Below are 21,349 nucleotides of genomic sequence, written 5' to 3'. Positions count from 1 at the left end.
TGTGAGATAGTGTTTGCTGATCCCAGTGAAGTACATTATATGGTGAAAAATCCTGGAATGTTTTCCTCAAAACCCTTAAGTTCTTTTTGGCTGAAGAACGAAAGACATGAACATCTTGGATGACATAGGGCTGAGTAATTTATCAGGAAAAATGTATTCTGGAAGTGAGCTAATACTTCAACAATTAAAACGTTCTTAAAAAGAAGCATCTCATCTCATCTTTGTTAAGGAAAAAACTGCTAGTGATGATGCTCCCTCTCCATGTTTATGACACTGCTCTCACCTTTATCACAAAGAGAAAACATCACAACATGAGCTACGTAATAACAATAATAATAAAAAGAGGAAGTGCTTGCAAGAAAAGCAACAGCAGATGAAGTCATTCGTGCATACATGTGATAATTGAAAGGAAAGCACATCTTATTTCAGAGAACGAAAGTCAAGTGAGAACAGTGATGAGGATAAGAGAGACACTTACAGATTAAAAAAAAGCAGTGGGTAGCAAACAATGAAGAAAAAAGACTCCTAGACATAATAACCGAGACAGGACTATAAAATTCATGAACTTTCAGTATCACTCAGATTACATGCTAAAACGCGATTTTGATAAATGACAACCTAAAAGACATTTAAATACACCCACAGCTTTCAATAAATCATCTCAACAGCTGTCAAGATCAATCAGCATGCGTTAAACAAAGACTATCTTATAACGAGAGAGAAGGATCTGCATGTTCGCCAGAGACAGTGTTCCTTCTCAGTTTAACTGAGAATGAGAGTGTGGAGGCACTGGGGTGTTACAGGTGGGGTTAATAAGGTCTATCGCTATCTCCTCAGAACTATGTAATGACTGCGCTCTCGCTCTTTCTTTCTCTGGACTGTGCGGTATTTCAATACTGCAGGAGATTAGAGATCTCTGAGCTTCTCTCAGTTGCTCCAGTAAGCACAGAGGAAGGGTGGTGTACAGGCATGTGGCCTCACTTGACCATGTGAGCATGAAGAGCAGTGAGAAAGAGAAGAACAAACAATTTGAAAATGTTTAGAGTAAATGACTGTAAGGATGTGTGACTCAGAGGCGTTAACCTCAAATAAACAACACATAATTTCTACTTACTTCAGTAACTTTCAATTACTTTAGTTTTTAGTATAACATGATGCTTAGGAAATCATTCTAATATGGTGTTTTGCAATGTTAAGATCACTTGTGCTGCTTCATTTTGTGGAACCTTTAACACTTTTTTAGGATTCTTTGATGAATAGAAAGTTCAAAAGAACATATTTAAACAACTTAATTCATCTCTGCTGAATGAAAGTGTTACACACACACACAAACTTCCAGTACACCCGTCCCCTCCTACTTATTCCATTAACCCGAGGTACAGTAATTGTAATACTTGAAAGACCACTAATTCTGAAAAAATGAGGGAAAAAAAGCTTGTCACTTTTATCTTCTCCTGCTTTCTTTCTACTGCTCCAACTTCCCATCATTGCTAATAGACATAAACGCTGCCTGGAATATCCCAGAGGCATGCGTTCTGAACATACTTAAAGGTAATCAAGAACCATTTCAGTTTTAGTTTCTAAAAACGCCAATTCCTGGATATTTCGCACAGCAGCCTGTTATATAACAAGACATATTTCAAGCATATCTATTACCAGTGCATTTTTTTAAACCTCTTTAATATTTGTGGCATCCATAGCATTAAAAGCAAAGTATAAGAATGATAAATACTGTTGTCTTGCAAATATGTTTACCTTGTGATAAAAGGCCAAAAAAAAACCCTTTTCAGCTATTTGGGTGAGGTTGGCATGCTTGTGAATTTTCCAATTGAATCCCTCTTTTAGTCCTACCACTTTTCATCTTCTCATTTTTATTCATCTTCCACTCATGTAATGGCAAAGTCAATGGCCTACCACTAATTTGCTTATCCTATCTACCAATTTATTCAAATATACCTCACACTTGATACATTTAGTGATTTGAATACAACTGAGCATGTTTTAAATGTCTGAATATACTAATATTATATAATTAATTTAGATATTTTTAAAAATAGAACCTTCAGTACTTTGGCTCAATCTTTTATTATTTCTTAGCAAAAATAACAGAACTGCATAGCTTCTCTTTTTAATATTTGAAACTTTGTCCATTAAAGTCATGTGTTGCAACACAAAGCAGGAAATTATATCATATAGAGGACCGCTGCAGACTCTCATGACTATGTATAGGCCTTAAAATATTAGATAACTTTTTTTTTTGGACAAGGCATGAAATCTTGCATTAAAAGCCAGGGGGTGTAAACTTTTGAAAAGATGTGATGTGCACATTTTCTTATTTTTTGCCTAAATATCATATTTTTTTTAATTTAGTACTGCCGTTCAGAGGCTACAGAGGATACTTACATGTTTCCCAAAAGAAAAGTAAGTTAAATTTACCCTGATCTTCACATTCAAAAAGTTTTCACCCCCCCGGTACTTAATGCATTGTTTTCTTTCTTTCTGGAGCATCAGTGAGTGTTTGAACCTTCTGTAATAGTTGCATATGAGTCCCTCAGTTATCCTCAGTGTGAAAAGATGGATCTCAAAATCATAGTCATTGTTGGAAAGGGTTCAAATACACAAAAATGCTGAAAAACCAAATAATCTGTGGGACCTGAAGGATTTTTTTTGGAAGAACAGTGGGCAGTTTAACAGCTGTGGATTGTTCAGGTAAGAACACAGTATTAAGAATCAAGTGTATGTAAATTTTGAACGGAATCATTTTTATAATTTCAACTATTATTTTTTCTTGTGGACTATATGTAAACATCTTTTATGTGAAATATCTTATTCAGGTCAGTACTAAATAAAAAAAATAACATGTATTTTGTATGATCCCTCTTAAGTTGGTAAAATAATTAACATTTGGCAAACTCTGCAAGGTGTATGAAAACTTTTGACTTCAACTGTATGTTATTACTTCTTACTTGATGGTTACACCACCTGTGTCAACAGATTTAAAATGTTCTTGAAAACGGTACAAAAAAACGTAAACCAACATGAATACAAACAGCTAACAGCAAACATCCGTCAAAGTTATAATCAATATCATACGATACTGTTAAAAAGTCACAATCAGAATGAGAATTACAGGTTTATAAAGACAGGGTTTGGGGTTTAAACAGGGCACCACCATCCACTGGGTGCAAATGCTAGGCGAGCGGATCAAACTGCACTCCAACTGCAGCAGCATTGATTGGTAAAAGCCATGGCAGCCTGCAATCTCCCTCTAACTGTTTCCAAATGTGGGCTGCGAGTCCAGGGAGTAATCAGCCCGCTTCAAACACAGAGCCCTTTGACTCCACACAAACCTGGCCTGTCCGGCTGCCCAACAGACCTCCTGCTCCACCACCAGCACGCCAACTGGGAGTGAGTTTGTGTATGTGTAAGACTGAGTTAACGTCTGAGTATGCATCTGTGCTTCAACGTGTACACGTGTCCATGTATGTTCTCACGTTGAACATCTCTGAATAGAGCACAGTTATTCAGGAACTGTACATCATGTAGCGTTTTGTATCCAGTGGCTGAGCGCTAGAGGGGCAGGGAACGCCAGGAAGCTCCAGCGCTGTGATCGGCAGCCAGGAATCAACCTACCCTTTATACGGAGGCAACCACATAAAGTCTACACGCCTAAAACACAGTCCAAAAAACAAGCTTTTAGTTGTTAGATCATCCAACTCTAACCTCCATCTTAAGTCAGGTCTGAGAGACGACTATATCTGTACTTCTTGAAAACGTGCCAGTACCAATAGGAAAATGCTAGACAATAACAACTAAAGAATTTGGTCAAAACAAGTTGTCTCAATGGAGACAGGTGATCACGCTGTGGCTCAATTCCAGATCTAAACACTGGCATCACCATATCAAATCATTTTCCTGCCCTCCACCAGCCTCGTGCGCTTTTCCCTCCGCAGTCCTGTCACCGCATCCATCATTCTGTCAGTTCATCACTCCACCCTGGGCAATCTGACTCAACCTGACTGCAACTCGTTTCTCTTCAGCGATTCCCGCCTGCATCACGTCTCACCGCCAGACATCTGAAGAAGCATCCTGGAACACCAGATCATTTTCTGGCATATGCCCTTGCATCAAACATACAACACAGTGATAGCAATAAATAATTCCACTGATTTTAACTATTCATTTTGTCTTTTGAAACACACCTAGTTCAAATTAAGGCTATTATTGTTAACTAAAACTATTACTAAGTTCTAAAACAAAAACGGGAGTTAACAATTTTTTAAAATCTGAAAATATAAATATGCACTACAATAAGAATGAAAACTAAAGGGAAATGTGGTGAAAATGAGGGCGCCGGAATAGGGCAGGTACAAATACATCTGAAATTGATGACACATTAAACAAAAGCTTCCTGTGGCTCAAACAGTAAAGCATAGTGATAGTAACACCAAGGTCATGGGTTCTATTCCCAGGGAAAGCAAGAACTGAGAAAATGTGGACCTGGAATGCAATGCAGTTTGGATAAAAGTGTTGTATATGTAAATGCAAACCAGCATGCAAAAAAGTGGTCAAAGCAAAAATATGGTGCACATGATCTTAGAGAAACAATGCGGAGGAAGTCAAAAGTCTTGTTTAGTTAATCCTAACAGCCTCAAGTATCTCAAGGATTCTGTGCAATGAACTTCGCAAAACTTGGCCAAACCAACAGTTGCTCTCCAGTGCAAGCAATCTGACAAGACCTGAGTGGATCTAGTCCATACTGAGGAATCATAAATGGCCTGAAGATGCAGAGAGTGATGATAGTTACAATTTACTGCTGAATGTAGCAGTAATGGCACATTTATTGGACAATCACTGCCAGTTGGTGTGTTTTTGCGATTTTCTAACTTTTTTTGTCTATGGTGCAGTTTCTGATAAAATGTATTATGTTTCACTGTAAACAGACGTTTCACCACAACAATTTGTGACGCTGTGTGAAAAAGTAAAACTACAACTAAAATGAAACTAAATAAAAAATATAAAATGTAACTTTTCCAAAAAAATACAAAAAGAGACAATTATAATTAATAATTTAGTGTAAAAAAATACAAAAGCTAATGAAAATGTTATATTAAATACAAAATAAATTAGTTCGAATACATATTACATAATTAAAAATAAGATTTGTATTATAAGAATTAAGAAAGAGATAGTTTACCCAAAAATAAAAAATCTGTCATTAATTACTCACCCTCATACTGTTCCAAACCTGTAAGCCCTTCGTTTATCTTTGGAACAAAAAAAAAAGATACTTTTGATGAAATCCGAGAACTTTCTGACCCTCCATAAGCCCTATTCGGATGGGACTAGTTTTACAGGGGGTCGTTAGAGAAATTTGTGTTTCACAGAGGTACTTCGTGATTTTAATCCGGTTCGAATCTGCTACGTCTGTTTTTCTCACATAACATCTGTAATAATTCCAGAGCAAATTACCTACTTTATACCTACCTTACTTATTTTTCGGCAAACTCAGTGATTCTCTGAGAAAACTAATCCCGTCCGAATGTGAATGTCTGCGATTGCCGACAATATTATATATATATATATATATATATATATATATATATTTTTTTTTTTTTTTTTTCACAACACGTTTTCTTGTGTGTTTTGATCAACGCAAACAACCTTAGACGCTCTTACCACACACATTTTTGATATGTTGCCTCTCGGGAAAGAAATAAAGAGAAATAGTAATAATAAAACCAAGAGCCAAATCATGTAATCTGTTAAGGCTGGCTACTATACAAATGGTAAACAATCTGAATAACTATTCGCAATGCACGAACACAGAGCACGTGATCTCGGCAATGCCCAGATGTACAAAACAGACCCTTCCACCTCTGTAATAAACACAGAGATGTTAGTCCTGTCTGAATTGGTACATGTAAATCGCACACGTTGGTTAATAAGAATCAAAACTCAAATGTAGTTTAGAAAACTAGTCCCGTCCGAACAGGGCTATAGACAGTATGGGTCCTGCCACGTTCAAGGCCCAGAAAGGTACAAAGAACAGCGACAAAATAGTCCATGTGACATCAGTGGGTTAACCGTAATTTTATGAAGCTACAAGAATACTTTTTGTTTGCAAAGAGAACTAAAATAAGAATACTTTTTTGCACACAAAAAGTAATCTTGTAGCATAAAATTATATTTGAACCACTGATATCACATGGACTATTTTGTTGATGTTCTTGGTACCTTTCTAGGCCTTGAACGTGGAAGGACACTTGCTGGTAATGGAGGGTCAGAAAGCTCTCGGATTTTATCTAAAACATCTTAATTTGTGTTCTAAAGATGAACAAAAGTCTTACAGGTTTGGAAATCAATGGAAAGTAATTAATGACAGAATTTTCATTTTGGGGTAAACTATCCCTTTAAGCTATCCTGAGTTTTCAAGTGGCAAAGCACCCACATCAAAGAAAATAAATTACAATTTTTTCCTCAATTTTCCATGCACTGTGGTGCTTTTGTGAATGTGCAGCAATTGACATGGAGGACAAGAAATTGTTGAATAAAGTTATTTTTGTTATCTTTACACATAAAAAGCATTCTTGTAGCTTCATAAAATTACAGTTGAACCACTCATGTCACATGGACTATTTTACTACCTTCCTGGGTTTTGAACATGGTTGTTGTGTTGCCCTTTATGCAGGGTTTTCATTTTTGGGTGAACTATCCATTTAATACGCTCATTTTCTACGGTTAACTACAAAGAAAATAGTTACATAATTTTAAAAAAATGACAATCATATTCTCTGACCTGAACGTAAATTTCGCAATTCAACTACCACCAACCGCTCAACAGCTGTATCCAACTGATCAGTCTGACCCTCCAACTGAAAATAAATGACTTTAGATCGCTTTGAATGCACTGTCAGTGTGAACGCCCCTTAAGCGAAATACTCTGCGCCAGACCACACTGAACAGATGGATGAAGATAGACAGAATGGCGCAAAACAAAGGGATCTTAAGACCCACTTTTTTTTATTATTATTGTTTAAAGTTGACAACTTTAAACTTCACATGGCATCTAAAAACCCAGTGCTCAAGGCAAGAGATGACAACGGGCCAACAACGTCTACGAAATTCCTGTTTTCTTTCCTTTCTGCTGACATTCACTAGCAACTCAGAGGCTCCGTTACGAAACCCTTTAGTTTTTCTTTAGTCAATTTAGTCAATCTCTCCTTTATTCTGTCTACTTTAACTTTCCATTTCCATGTTTCAATACACTCTACTCATCCTCTGTCTATTTTCAGTCCATACGAAGACACATCTCTCTATCACACCTTCTCTTTCACTCTTTCAGCTCTCTATAAAATATTTTGATCATTTTAAACTTTGCATTTTCCACACACCTGGTTGCATCTGGACAAGGTTTAAATGCCCACACCCACCTTTGCTCCCTAATAACATACAACCACAATTCACACTGCGAACACATCCACTGACAGCTTCCACAAACATACCTCCCACCCAGACATACGCCACTACTATTACTCATGACAAGACATAGGCTTCTTTGTTAATGGGTCAAGGAACACCAACAGTTTCTGTTGTCACAGCAAAGCACGCCAAAAACACCACATTACACACATGCACACATCCTCTCAACACAGTGTGAGAACTTTGTCACTGTGAACATACAAACCAGAGACGCTCTGCTGCTGCACACTTCGGCCGCCTGATGTAAGCCAAATGCTTATATATAGTCTCATTTTGGTAGCTATTTGTAAACCCGACTCACCAAAAACCAAAATAGCTCATTTATAGCACCATACAATATAAGCAAACAACAAAGCAACTCTTTATTCTTCAGCTGCAAGAAATTACTGAAGTGTGTTCCCATTTTCTCACCTGCTGCACAGACATTTATTCATACAAACTTATTAGATTTTTTCTTTTTTAACAACAGATCTTCTCATTTTGAAAATTAAATGTGTTAAGTCTGACTCTGCCCATTAAAGGGACGGTTAGTTACTCACCCTCATGTTTTTATTTCCAAACATGTATGACTTTTTTTTCTTCTGTGGAACAAAACAGAAGTTATTTAAAAAAAAAAAAAAGTCTTTACCCTGAAAGTCAATGTGGTTAAAAATGCCTTTTCCAGACAAGTCTAACAAAACTACTAAAAAACGAAACTAAAAATAAACAGACAACAGCAGGTATATTAGACTGCTATCACTTTAAGACCTAACACACAAAACTAATATATTTGGACCCCATTGAGTTTCACTGTATAAATAGTAGAAACATTCTTTAAAATATCTTCTTTTGTGTTCTTCAGAAGAAAAAAAGTTAGAAACGACATGAGGGTGAGTAAATGACAGCATTTTCATTTGTGGGTGAACTATCCCTTTAATAAAATGAAACTAGCTCTGGGTCTATTAACTATTGCATGGTTTTTCCATATTACTGTGTGCAACTTTTATTACAAAATATAATTTCCCATAAGCATCACACTATAATTGCTATGGTATAATGACATTAACTCTCCATTCCAGGAGTGAACACAAAGCACTCACTGTCTATGGTAAAACACCACAGTGTACGAGAGGAAGTGAGGCAGGTGGAGGAGTGATACAAAATGAAATGGTGTGCATTCCTTTAAAAGAAAGAGTAGCTTTAGTCTGGACAAGATTGTACTTGCCTCTCTGTTTGAATGTCACACAGAGAGAGACAGGCAATGTCAGAACAGGAAGAGGAAGTGGTAAGGCACCCCAGCTGCTTCAGCTATTATCCACCCCAATGACAAATCTGGGAGCAAAGCCTCTTAACATTTCATTCCAACTAGGTTGCATGATATACTGGTGCTATGGTAAGATCACAAGGCCCAAGCCTCAAAATACCAGCAATCCCACGGTGCCTTACAATAAGAGAATATACTACCATGCATCAGATGCAGTATTCAAAGCATGTATTATTTGTGTCCACGTGCCACTGACGTAAGATGGAGCGCAACAGAGTGGAAAAAAATGAGAAAATTTGACAAACATTCAGTGGCCAGACATCTGGACATAAGCCAAACATTAAAAAACTGTGCAAGAGGAACATAATGCGAAGGCGACCAAACAAGCACTATCAGTGATGAGTTCAATTAATTTTTGAGAAGTTTGGGTTAATAATTATTACAGCAGAACAGCCTCAAATAAAAGAGGCATCATGATGCTACTTGGTATAGTGCTTTGCTATCACAGGAATAGATTTAAAAAGAGGAATAAAAATAGAAAACAGAAATTTATAACATTATTTCACAATGCTCCTGACCTTTTTAAACAAAGTCTTCTTTCTTTCAAACGCATTTAAAAATCTTACAAACCCCACTTGAACAGCAGTGTATTCTGATGATATTATGCATAAATGGAAAGATGATGACTGAACAGATTGAAGATTGGCATGCTTGCTTTGAGATTTTTTCCTACAAACAAGCTTGATTCATACAGATCATGTACATAGCCGATCCAACTGGCTTTGTGACAGGCTAATCATTCCTGCTTTTCCACTGAACTACAGTAATCAGGAATCTCTTTGTAATGAGTTGTATCTAAAGCCATAAATGCCTGAAGCTCTTCATTGTTGAGCTAAACCTGTTTGCATCTCAGTGACTTTGTATCGTCTTCCTGTTTTTCCATTATGGTCTACAGTTACGTAAAGCCACAAAAAGCTACAAGTATAACAATGCTTGAGGCCATTCCATGTGTCAGTCTAACAGAACAGAATAACCTGAACTGTAAGGACCTCTTAAAGGATTATACATTTGGACAGTGGTGCGTTTTAATCCAAATAGACTCAATAATATGAATAATTCTTCAAACTGAAAGGAAACAAGAAATGAGAAGGTTTACATGCAACAACGCTAAGATGAAAACAGAGTACCATCAGCTGACAGAGGAATACAGGCAGGTTAACTGATGACTGCAATTTCTCTTCAAATGCATCCAATAAATATGAACAAGGCTCACTCCATGAAGGTTAAACTAATCTAATCCCAGTTCACTCTAGCTGTCAGACAGTCGTAGCTAAGAACTACATCAAGACTAACGATGCTTCTTAAGTGCTCCTTGCCCAAAAATGTAATGGACTACGGTGGTTTTCTACACAACGAATTACCTGGAAGCCAAACATAAAATGTAAACAATGGCCTGCATCAATTTACCTTGACATTCGCTTATATAACTACTACAAAAACAAACTGAGCCTGAAGTTTAAGCTACTTTATGTATGGACAAACACAAGGGCTACAATTTGTACTCAGTTTATTAAAGCATATCAATAAAATTCATAATAAACCCTATATTTTTCTGCCTGCCAGGGGTTATTATGTATCAAGCATTACACAACAGCCAGTTTCAGGCTCCCATTTGATTGGCTTAGTAGTATTTCAAAAGCGTAGTTATTTAAAATAACAGAACAGGAACACCGACCCAAGTATGTAAGTGGTGTAAAGTTAAAACAACACAAGAAGTAAGTTTTCTGAAAATGTTCTTTCTTTCACAAAGAGAAGTGGAGCAGTGTGATTTCGCTTGCATTCGAAGGTTTTCAAAGGTCACAGCGCTTGTGCTCTCTCTTCACCTGGGTTTCTCTCAGTGAGTGCGAAATGCAAAACACAGGATGGAATTAAAACCCAGTGATTACAGAAGGATTGGATCGTGAAGGGAAAATCCACTCCGCTTATTAATAGTGATCTAGACCAGGATTTCCTTTTGCATGCTGCTTGAAAACTGCTTGAAAAATGCTTGCTGCTCTGTTTCTTTTGGAACTATTTTAGTACAAGAAATATAAGAAGTGGCTAATTTGATCTGAAAATAACTTGTGTGTGACCCTGAACCATAAAACCAGCGTTAAGTAACATGGGTATATTTGCAGCAATAGCCAAAAATACACTGTATGGGTCAAAATGATGATTTTTCTTTTATGCCAAAAATCATTAGGATATTAAGATCACGTTCCATGAAGATATTTTGTAAATATCCTACCGTAAATACATCAAAACCTAATTTCTGATTAGTAATATGCATTGCTAAGAACTTTTTGACAACTTTAAAGGCGATTTTCTCAATATTTTTTTATATTGTTCTATGCTTTAAAAGCTTTCAGATGAGGTATACATCTCTATTTTATAAAATTGACACTTTTGACTGGTTTTGTGGTCCAGGGTCACCAACAGTGCTCTAGACCAGGCTTTTCTTTTGTTTGCAGCTTGAAAACAAGTAGAGGTTGTTTCTGTGGTTTCTTTTGTAACTACTGTAGTTACTTACAGGATAACCTAACCTGAAAAGAACTTACTATACAGTAATTTACCGGTGAATTAACCGTTTTATAGCAGTATCATAATAGGAATAACAGAAAGGAGGAATTTCAACCGTGCTAATATGCATTACAGAACACAATTGTCTCTATATTGCTTAAATATTAAAAGAATTCATGAAGAAAAAACCCTGTTGACCTGAAAGGCCTTACATTTACATTAAGAACTACAATTAATATAATAAGCTTATCTATGAATCTATGAAATTATTTACAGCATAGAGCTAACACCCTGGCACTGCTTATCAAGGCTGAACCAAGAAATAGCAACAACAACGCAAACGGCGGTTGTGTTTACATTGCTTTTGCTCGTCTTGAAGCCCTCATATCGTGTCGAGTCATTTCAAACACAACTGTTCAGCTGTCACAGGGCGATTTCATTTGCTCATTCAAAACATCTCGCGAAGAAGCTCGATTTAAATATTATCTTCGTACTCTGCTGAAAAATACAGGCGCGGGTCGACGGAAATAACAGGAATGCTGGCAAAGGTTACATTGTAGCCAAACACAACATTCCTCTCGCTGAGCAAAGACAAACTGGCAGCAACGGATCGCTCGCCGATCATGCTAATCAAGCATGCGAAAGCTCCCTCTGATGACAAATCACATCATCGCGACCAAAAAAAAAAAAATGAAATGCCTCAAAACCATAACAGACTCCTTAATCCATATGTTTAAGCTTAAAACTTACCTCCTAAAAGGTGAGACGAAGTGACAAGCGCCTCTCAAGGCTTCCTGTTCTAAAGTTGTCGTATGTCGTTGGAAAAAAACATTGTACGCGGAAGTGGAGACCGATTCAAACGCGCGACATTTGACAGCAGATATAAAAGCTGGACTAAATAATTCCTCTTTATGTGCGGATGATCATAAAATATGTTCAGTGTTCCCAGACTTCACTCGACTGAAAACTACGTTTTTTTTTTCGGCTGGAAACGCAACTTTTTGCCTTCCACTGCCTCTTCCTGTGACTTGCGACCACCAGAGGCCGAAAGATGTCCAAAAATCGTTTCATGTATCCCCGTATGGTGTTACACTAAATTTGTTCCCCTTCATTTGAACGGCTCTCATGGCTCTTAAACGCGTGTTCAGGGACACTACGGCCCCCCGTGGCATTACACGAACCTATTCATGATTTATGAATGTGTCCGTGCCAGGTCTGTGTTTGGAAGTAGAAACTCCACCGTCCTAGCTTGCATGTTATTTTAAACACACTGCACTCATATTGATTTTTGTATGCGAAGGAAATATGATTCATTTTTCTAGTTAATCTCCGAAATTCAGTGAATTTGGTTTTTGACAGGATGTAGGCCGCCTCATGAAGCTTTTAACACAGACATAAAAAAAAAAAAAAAAATTCTGAACAAGTATTTTTTTTTTTAATGGAATGCATTTGATCTGAAATCATATATTGAACTCCAGAGAAAAATCCATACTCTCACAATTGAGTCTCGAGAATATTGTTTATTGCTCTTGAAAGATATTACTCTTTGTTCGTTTTTTGTTCTAGTCATCCTTTCTGTTTTAAATTTCACAATAAAACAAAGAAAAGCTTTACTGTAAGGTAAGGTGAATGGTATTTTTTTCTTTTCAATGTGTACACACAAATACACAAAGTCCTATGTACAGCTGAAATCTCCTCTAGTACGGGCAAGTCAAGGGCACCAACTGTCATGTAACAAGTTCTTTCAAGTTCTTATCTGGAATCAGATAATAACTTACTGAAGAATCAGAAGAATATCTGGAAATATTGTTGCCGTAGGTTGATAAAATCTTACTTGCATTTTGCTTTTGTATCAGATGTTATCTTTACCCCCCAACTTGTCTGAATTGTATTCAAAGGTGATCAAAGTGTGTCTTCTCAGAATGAACACTGGTTAAAGAAATTAGCAGATGCTGTAACTAATATTATTCACACTTGATTAATTATAGTACATCACCACTGGGTGAATGAATTATTAAAAATATGAGACTATCATCGTAACTCAGTCCAGCAGGGTTGTCTACTTGAAGGTATCTGGCGAAGATTTCCACAGGGCACAGTTAGAAAAAGCAGAATTTTTTGCACACTTCCCTGTCTAAACACTATTCTTATGAGCTTGTGAAAAACAAGTGCTCTTTCTCAACTTTGGGTCACTACACATATATACTTATCCATTCTCCTGTCTCATATATCACTCTTCAGTTAGGTACAGAGTAAAATGACACCAATACAACTATCCCATATAGTAATAGTAATTAAACATAATGTACACAATAATAAAATATATACAATGAAATAGATACAAACTTTAAATATTCACTGGCATGAGTAGTATTGACTCTGTCTCTCATTCTCAGGCTCATAAAATTTTTTTGAATGTTTAAAAAAGACATGAACTGGACGTGAAAATCAAAAATTAACTTAAATAAATAAATAAATACATACATAGATAAAGCTTCTCTTCAGAAACTATGAAGGCGGTAGATAAATATAACCACAAGATGGCAATGTTTGACCACATATACATCTGAATCTCTTGGAATCAGCACAAAACTAAAAACAAAGGTGCTTTATTGCAACACAACTGACTCACTTTGAAATTAGTGTTGCCATTATTGCATTTAGCTTGTGTTACACTGCACTGTATTGCAGAGCTTAGCATTACCTTACGGAAAAGTCTGTGAAATACACCGAGCAGAACAAACTAACTGCCTATCTCAGCAGGGCCAGAATGCAGTGCAATTTAAAAAGTGGGTGATAAAAGTTATGCATATTCAATTACTGTGCTGTCTTGGCTATAAAATATCTCATCGTTACTGTTTGCTAACAGAAATCGGAGAATTAAAATTCTTTAGATATTTAAACATTCTAATCCGAAAAGCTGTTGTTGTTTTTTTGTTTTGTTTTTTTTGTGCTGCACTTTTACTCTCAGAATAACAAATACTCAAATTGCGTTGAGAGTCTTACTGTGCGATTTATAAATTGAAGTAAGCAATTGGAAATTCTGATATTGGAACGGCATGAGCAAAGAATGGCATCGGAGATCTTCGGAAAAGAGGAAGGAAAAAATAAAATGGGAATATACAGCATTATTTCACAAATGCAGGAATTCACAGACAGAAAAAGAGAAAGAGAGAACCTGCAAGACATCAAAAATCACACAACAGAACATATTAACTGTGAGCAAGTTTAAGTGTCTCTGTTTCCCTGTGCCGGTCGACCACAGTGAGGGAAGGAGAGAGGGATGGAGGCAGGGATGACGGTGGAGGAGTCAGGGGTCCCAGACTTTTGAGGGGATGCGGAGACACAGGTGGAGGAAGAGAAGAGAGAGGGGGCAGGACTCCCCCGAGACCCCCGGATTTGGCCTCTAGAAGGTGTGAGCGACCACCCAACCCTGGCTCCTTCCCCAGAGAGAAGTCCGGCTCGTTCTCGTTCTCCGAGCTGCAGTCGCTCAGGTCTGTGATCTCCAGCTCAGAGTCAGACTCCGGATCTTGCTTCACGCCCTTTCTCCGCTCGGAAGGGCTTTGACGACCTCCTCCTCCGCTTCCCACACTAACTCCACCCAATCCCAATCCGAGGCCTAACCCTAAACCGAGACCTCCGCCTGTTACGCCAGCGTTGGTCTCCCCTCTTTCCCGGTCTCCTACGCCCGTACCCCCGTTCCCCAGCTCAGTCCGACCCAGTGTCAAGCTCCCTGGGTACGGTGGGATGCAGAGTCTGGGAGGCTGACCGCCCGCAGAGCCGTTCGTTCCTCCCGTTTGACCGCGTTCTGCCCCGGTCGTGTCTCCGGGGGGTAAGAGCGAAGAGAAGGGGTGTGACAGCTGAGACAGGCCGGATTGGAGCGGGTTGGGATAGAAATGTGAGGAGTAGAGGGAGCCTGGGGGCAATTTGGGACAATTGTTCAGAGAAAAGGCCCCTGGGAGGTAGGGGTTGAAGCCCCAGGGGTAGTCAAAAGAGGGGTTCCGTGGGTAAGGACCCAACAGGGATGGAGGTTTGGAGTAACAAGGAGCCCCTGTGGGAGAAATTGAAAAACATGGAACGGAAACCAGTGTTAATGTTTAAGATCAGATATTGAGCATGTGCTTGAGAACAGAGAACGTGAGGCAATTAGAAGGTCTTTAGTAATCATATGTGACCCTGGACCACAAAATCAGTCATAAGGGTAATTGTTTTGTAAATGAATATTGAATAAATAAGCTTTCTATTAATGTATGGTTTGTTAGGATAAGACAATATTTGGCCGAGATACAACTCTCTGAAAATCTGGAATTTGAGGGTGTAAAAATGTCTAAAAATTGAGAAAACTGCCTTTAAAGCTGTCCTTAGCAATGCATATTACTAATCAAAAATTAAGTTTTGATATATTTATAGAGCATGATCTTCACTTAATATCCCAATGGTTTTTGGCATAAAAGAAAAATCAATCATTTTGACCCATACAATCTATTGCTACAAATAAACCCATGCTACGTATGACTGGTTTTGTAATCCAGGGTCACATATATTTCAAAAATATAATAGAAAATATGATAGAAAAATATAAAATATTGTTTTATTTGCATGTGAGAATATTATGATCAATTATTAATACCTCTGTTGACTTATCTGTTGATCTTACTCTTTTTATATACACATTTATTTGATCAAAAAAAAAAAAATACAGTAAATACAGTAATATCGTGAAATATTATTAAAATTTAAAACTGCTGTTTACTATTGTAATATATTTTAAAACGTAATTTAGTCCTGCTTCGGCAAAGTCAAATTGTTGGCAGCCATTACTCCAGTCTTCAGTGTCACATGATCCTTCATAAATCATTCTAATATCCTGATTTGGTCCTTTTTTTTTTTTTAGTTATTATCAACGTTAAAAACTGTTTAATATTTAATGACTGTGTCTAATTATTTGTAATTAATTTAAATAATTGATTTACTGTTATATATTTTTCTACATTATTAATATAATATTATAAGATTAAAATAAAATAGAATGGAAATAGAAATGTGAAATCAGCCAGCTTACCACAAATTAATTAATAAATGATCCTAATATTCTCAAATGTACATATGAGATGAAAGTTGATATTCCTGATTTTACATTCACAATACTTTACATGCTTGTCACTAATGTTGGGAAGGTTACTTTGGAAATTTAATAGATTACAGATTACAAGTTACCCTATTTACAATGTAACAAGTAGTGTAACTATTTCAGTTACTTTTATTAAGTAATTTAACTGATTACATTAGATTACTTTTCTAAATTTCTAATGTTAATCATTTCGAACTTTTAAACCAGGCAGGGCTAACCTTTCAGTAGGACTCAACACTGATTACTGTCAGACTTCTGAGTGAATTAAGATTAGAAAAATATAATTTTAAAGCACAGCCACCACAAAATCAGACTTTCACACCTCTTTATACATCTTTAAGATCGTTCTGAGGTAAAAACTGATTTAAAATCATAAGATATAGTGTAAAAGCGATGTTTTTGAAATCAAATCTTCACATAGCAATGACAGGAAACACTGGCATCTACCAGTTAATCTTAGAAATTAAAGCACACACATAAATCAAAATTGGAAATTAAACATTTATCAAATAAACCTGTTCTATTCTGTCCTAAACTCCTGAAACATTGGTGTGTCTCATATTTTAGAGCAGGAAAAAAATCAATCGAATCTGTATGTGTGTGAAAATATTCAACTGTAACTGTCATTTAATTACACATTTTTTCCTCAGCAACTGTAACAGATTACAGTTCCATTTATTTTACAATTAAATTACATAACTCATTACATGTACCTAGTTTCTCACCAACACTGGTTGTCACCATGTTTTTAGCTTCTACTACAAACACCTTTTCTTCATATGGTCACCTTTACACCTCTGTCTCTTTCTTTCTTCATTCCTGCCTTCTTCACTTTCTCTCCTTTTCTCTCGCTCTCTTTTTATCTCCTCAGCCTCTCTCTGTTATTTGCTATGCAGGGCTAATTTGACAGTGCTAGAGTGTGTGTGTATGTAGGGCCAGGAGTAGCTGGCAGACACATGAATATTGAATCAGTCAGGCAGGCCTCACTTGCTTATGAAAACACAGTAATGGGCGCCCACAGGCCACAAACTGAAGCCTGCACCCTCAATTAGGGCCTTCCTGCTTGGGAAGGGATTAGGACAGGGGGTACACATGGGAGGCAGAGAGGGGTAAGAAGAGGAGGAGGGCGGAACAAGACCTCAGGACAAACAAAGTTGAAGGGGTGAGGGGGGGTATTTTTGGGGTGGGGAGTCGTATTGACATACTCTTGCCCTCATACATTCTGATACACCGGTATTTCAGTGTACATTCAGAGCATTTCATAAGACAAAGCAGTCTGCACATGGCACCGTAACACTCTCAGAGGAAGTGCTAGAGTGTACAAATGCAAGCGTGAATTGCACTGACGTGAAGAACATTGCCGTTTCATGGATCTAAATGTAAAAAAATAAAAAAAACACTACTGATAACAGTGCAAGCTAATCAAGTCTTAACTCATGTTTATATACTTCATTTCACTACTCTACTCTGAAAAGAAAACACCTTTCTTAATTAATAAGAATACATCATCTCTCTTTTGTTAAATTTGTCGATTTATGTCTCACCTGAGCCGAGGAAAGGAAAAGTGTCCAGTCTCAGTTTGTCCCCATCAGGCCCTGGGGCCCCTGCACTGCGCTCAAACAGAGAGGGCCCTCGTCCTGATTCAGGCAAACGAGGGAATAAAGACTGAAGGGCCTGGGAAAGATAGAATAGAGAAAACACAGTGTGTCAGGAACATTACACAGTGAAAAAGAATCAGTGAGAAGAATTAGTTTATTAAATGACATATAAACAGTGTTTGAATGACATGAATCCAGAAAGATTTGACATTTGAAGTTTGACATTTTTGTGGACACCGAATCTGTTTTAGGTCCTTGTCGCAGTTCAGAAGAACATAATTTCTTTGAAATATAAATGTTTTGTAACATTATATATGGCTTTACTGTCACTTTTAACCTTGGTCACAAAGTAAGAAAATTTGGATATCTTCATCCTGTTCAAAAGTTTTCACCCCCCAGCTCTTAATGCCTCTTAATGCCTTAATGTTTCCTGCTGGAGCATCAGTGAATGTTTAAACCTTTATTAATAGTTGTGTTTGAATCCCTTAATTGTCCTTAGTGTGAAAAGATGGATCTTAAAATCATACAGCCAATGCTGTAAAGAGTTCAAATATGCAAAAGATGCTGGAAAACTGAAGAATCTGCTGGACCTGGAGGATTTTATTGAAGAACAGTGCTCAGTTTACCTGTTCAGAACAAACAAGGGACTCATGAACAACCATCACAAAACAAGAAAACAGTCATAGATCATCCAGGTAACCACACACAGTATTTAGAACCAAGGGTTCCCAAACTATTGAAGGGGGTTATTTTAATAACTTGTCTTGTGGACTATATGTAAACATCTTTTATGTAAAATATCTTACTAAATACTAAATAAAAAATAACATGCATTTTGTATGATCTCTCTTATTTCGTCAAAATTATTCACATTTTCACTGATTCTGCAAGGGGTTCCCAAACTGTTTTTGCTTACATTAAGTAGTGAAAATTCAAAAAGAATTAGTTTAATAAATAACGGTGAATAAACAGTGTTTAAATTATGAGGTAACTTACTAAAAATTATATGAACACTATTGATAGCATAAATAATATTTCTGTCAAATTTAACAAATATTCTGAATTTTATAAATTAGCACACTCTAAAAAATGCTGGGGTAAACACAACCCAACACTGGGTGAAATTAGGAAAAACTCTGCAACTGACCCAATTGTTGGGTTAAATGTTTAACCCAACCTTCTGGGTAGTTTTATTTAATTCACCTATTGTTAAAAATTCCTATATGGCTGGCTTTAAATGAACCCAAAATAGGTTGTAAATTAAAAATCAGACACATAATTATAGAGGCATCAACAATAATTAAAAGGCGAACATTTAGTAATAACCAATTAAAAAAAAAAAGTTTATTATTTAATTATAATTAATAAATGTTATTATTAATAAATGTTCATTTATTAACAATATTAATAAATGGTAATTTCCAACCTATTTTGACTAAGAAATATAGTCATTTTTAAGCAATGGTTGAGTTAAACAAAACTACGCTGAAGGTTGGGTTAAACATTTAACAACCCAATCACTGGGTTTGTCCATATTTCACCCAGCACTGGGTTGTTTTTAACCCAGCATTAACAATTTTATTGTGATGTTCATGTTATGTAAAAAAAAATTGAAGTCATAAAATATGAAAATAAGTGGTAAACACCCCTGTAGATTCACATGACGATAAGAAATGTGAAACTATCATGACATCTTTAACGCTGTCTTCAAAATCTTGAAATAACAAAGTCTTGTCTTAAAGACTTCATAAGATGTCAGTCAAAGCAGGCCACAAAGAGATCCTGGGGTTTACCTCCCAAAATGTGAAATGGCTTTTGGGAGCAGATTAGAAAAGGGTGGCGGGGGATAAAGCTCAATAAAGGAAACCTGGAAGTCATCGCAGAAATCTTAGCGGATGAACGCCGTAAAGATTTTCTCTCTCTCTTTTTTTTTTATTAGTGACATGAAGGTGATCAATAATTTGTCACTCTTCTCTTCTCAGTGAGAAAAGGCAGGACTGTACTTCGAAGCTACGTAATCTGGATTGCTTAACAAAACCGCATTAATGACACGCCACTGATCTGACATCCCCACCTTCTCTTTCATTTCTCACATGTCTTTCATTTTCAATCAATGGCAGTGATGAGTACGCCATCCCAGACAGAGATGAGAGGAAAGGGATAATGTCTTCTTTTGTTTTAAGGCTGCTTAACGCCATCTGTGACATTCTCTCTACTTTCTTCTTCACCTTCTCCTTCAGTCTCCTCTAGTCAAGATGTACAGCAGATAACTTTCTCATAGAATGGGCGAGGTATTTATTTTTTGTTTTTTTGCATGGCTATAATAAAGTCAGGTTATTAATAAAAATAAAAATAATTTTGTTATTGCATTTTATGAGCTTACTTATTAGAGCAAATACCCTTTTATTCATTTAAACTATTTATACTTTTAAAATATATATTTTAGGTGAATTCAGGTTTCATATTTGACTAAACCTTTATTGATAAAATCCATTCTCAGTCTTTTTGTATTCAGGCAGAACATATAAATTTATGCTTTGCCCCTGGTATTCAGATGATAACTATTTTAGTTAAAGTTTAACATTGACCGAAGGCAAACAATTGCTGTACACCAATACTAGAGCAATTACTGACAGTGAAAAAGAAATAAAATTAACACAAAAAAGACACCTACATACTGATTGACTCTCAACAACCTCACATCAAAGCTAATACGGACAGCCTTATACAGTATAGATAAAGAAATCCCATCAATCATTAAACACTAGCAATAGAGCTGTTATTATCACAGAGCACATCTTCAGCTCTTCGGGTTTTTGTCTGACTTCATTCTTCTGTTCTACCTAGCGGTTCATGCCTGTGTCTCATTATCTTGAGTTCTGTTCTGATGATATTATGCTTCTGTAAATCCACATGCGATGTATTTATTTCTTCGTACCTCAGGCGTGACAGGGCTGCAATCTGGTGTTGCTGTTCCTCCATTAAAGTGGTTCTGGGCCAATAGGAATGGAGAACTGGCCATGTCCAGCAGTGGGTAATTCACCAGAACCACCTTACTAAAGTTAAACTTGTAGGTGAAGCGCTTGCCTTTAGTTTTGTGCAAAATGCGTTTGTTGTAGTAGTACCTGCAAGTTGGAAAACAACAAAAAATATGATGAGAATAAGCTAAATGTTTCAATTCTGTCATAATTTGTGACCCCGGACCACAAAACCAGTCTTAAGTCGCTGGGGTATATTTGTAGCAATAGGCAAAAATACATTGTATGGGTCAAAATTATTGATTTTTCTTTTATGTCAAAAATCATTAGGAAATTAAGTAAAGATCATGTTCCATGA

General features: G+C 36.7%; 2 protein-coding genes across 12 annotated transcripts in view; both read right to left on the bottom strand.

Moving 5' to 3' along the window:
• arhgef1b (Rho guanine nucleotide exchange factor (GEF) 1b) overlaps positions 1-12,359 on the bottom strand; it is a 49,408-nt gene extending 37,049 nt beyond the window's left edge. For 4 of the 7 annotated variants that reach the window (XM_051130567.1, XM_051130569.1, XM_051130571.1 and 1 more), the window contains exon 1: positions 12,035-12,359. The gene's annotated coding sequence lies outside the window, so the exon portion shown is untranslated. The remainder of the gene's footprint in view (positions 1-12,034) is intronic. The other 3 variants (XM_051130568.1, XM_051130574.1, XM_051130572.1) reach the window with 1 other exon arrangement.
• Positions 12,360-12,818: 459 nt separating this feature from the next.
• erfl1 (Ets2 repressor factor like 1) overlaps positions 12,819-21,349 on the bottom strand; it is an 84,438-nt gene continuing 75,907 nt past the window's right edge. For all 5 annotated transcript variants that reach the window (XM_051132159.1, XM_051132162.1, XM_051132161.1 and 2 more), the window contains 3 exons: positions 20,952-21,138; positions 17,960-18,089; positions 12,819-15,335 (listed from right to left, as the gene is read on the bottom strand). In XM_051132159.1, the coding sequence (XP_050988116.1) occupies positions 14,497-15,335; positions 17,960-18,089; positions 20,952-21,138 (1,156 nt within the window). In that variant the 3' untranslated portion in view covers positions 12,819-14,496. The remainder of the gene's footprint in view (positions 15,336-17,959; positions 18,090-20,951; positions 21,139-21,349) is intronic.

Source organism: Labeo rohita, chromosome 16, assembly GCF_022985175.1.
Source record: "Labeo rohita strain BAU-BD-2019 chromosome 16, IGBB_LRoh.1.0, whole genome shotgun sequence".
Taxonomy (NCBI): domain Eukaryota; kingdom Metazoa; phylum Chordata; class Actinopteri; order Cypriniformes; family Cyprinidae; genus Labeo; species Labeo rohita.
The sequence above is the reverse complement of the archived record's forward strand: the minus strand, read 5'-3'. Positions and strand labels throughout refer to the sequence as shown.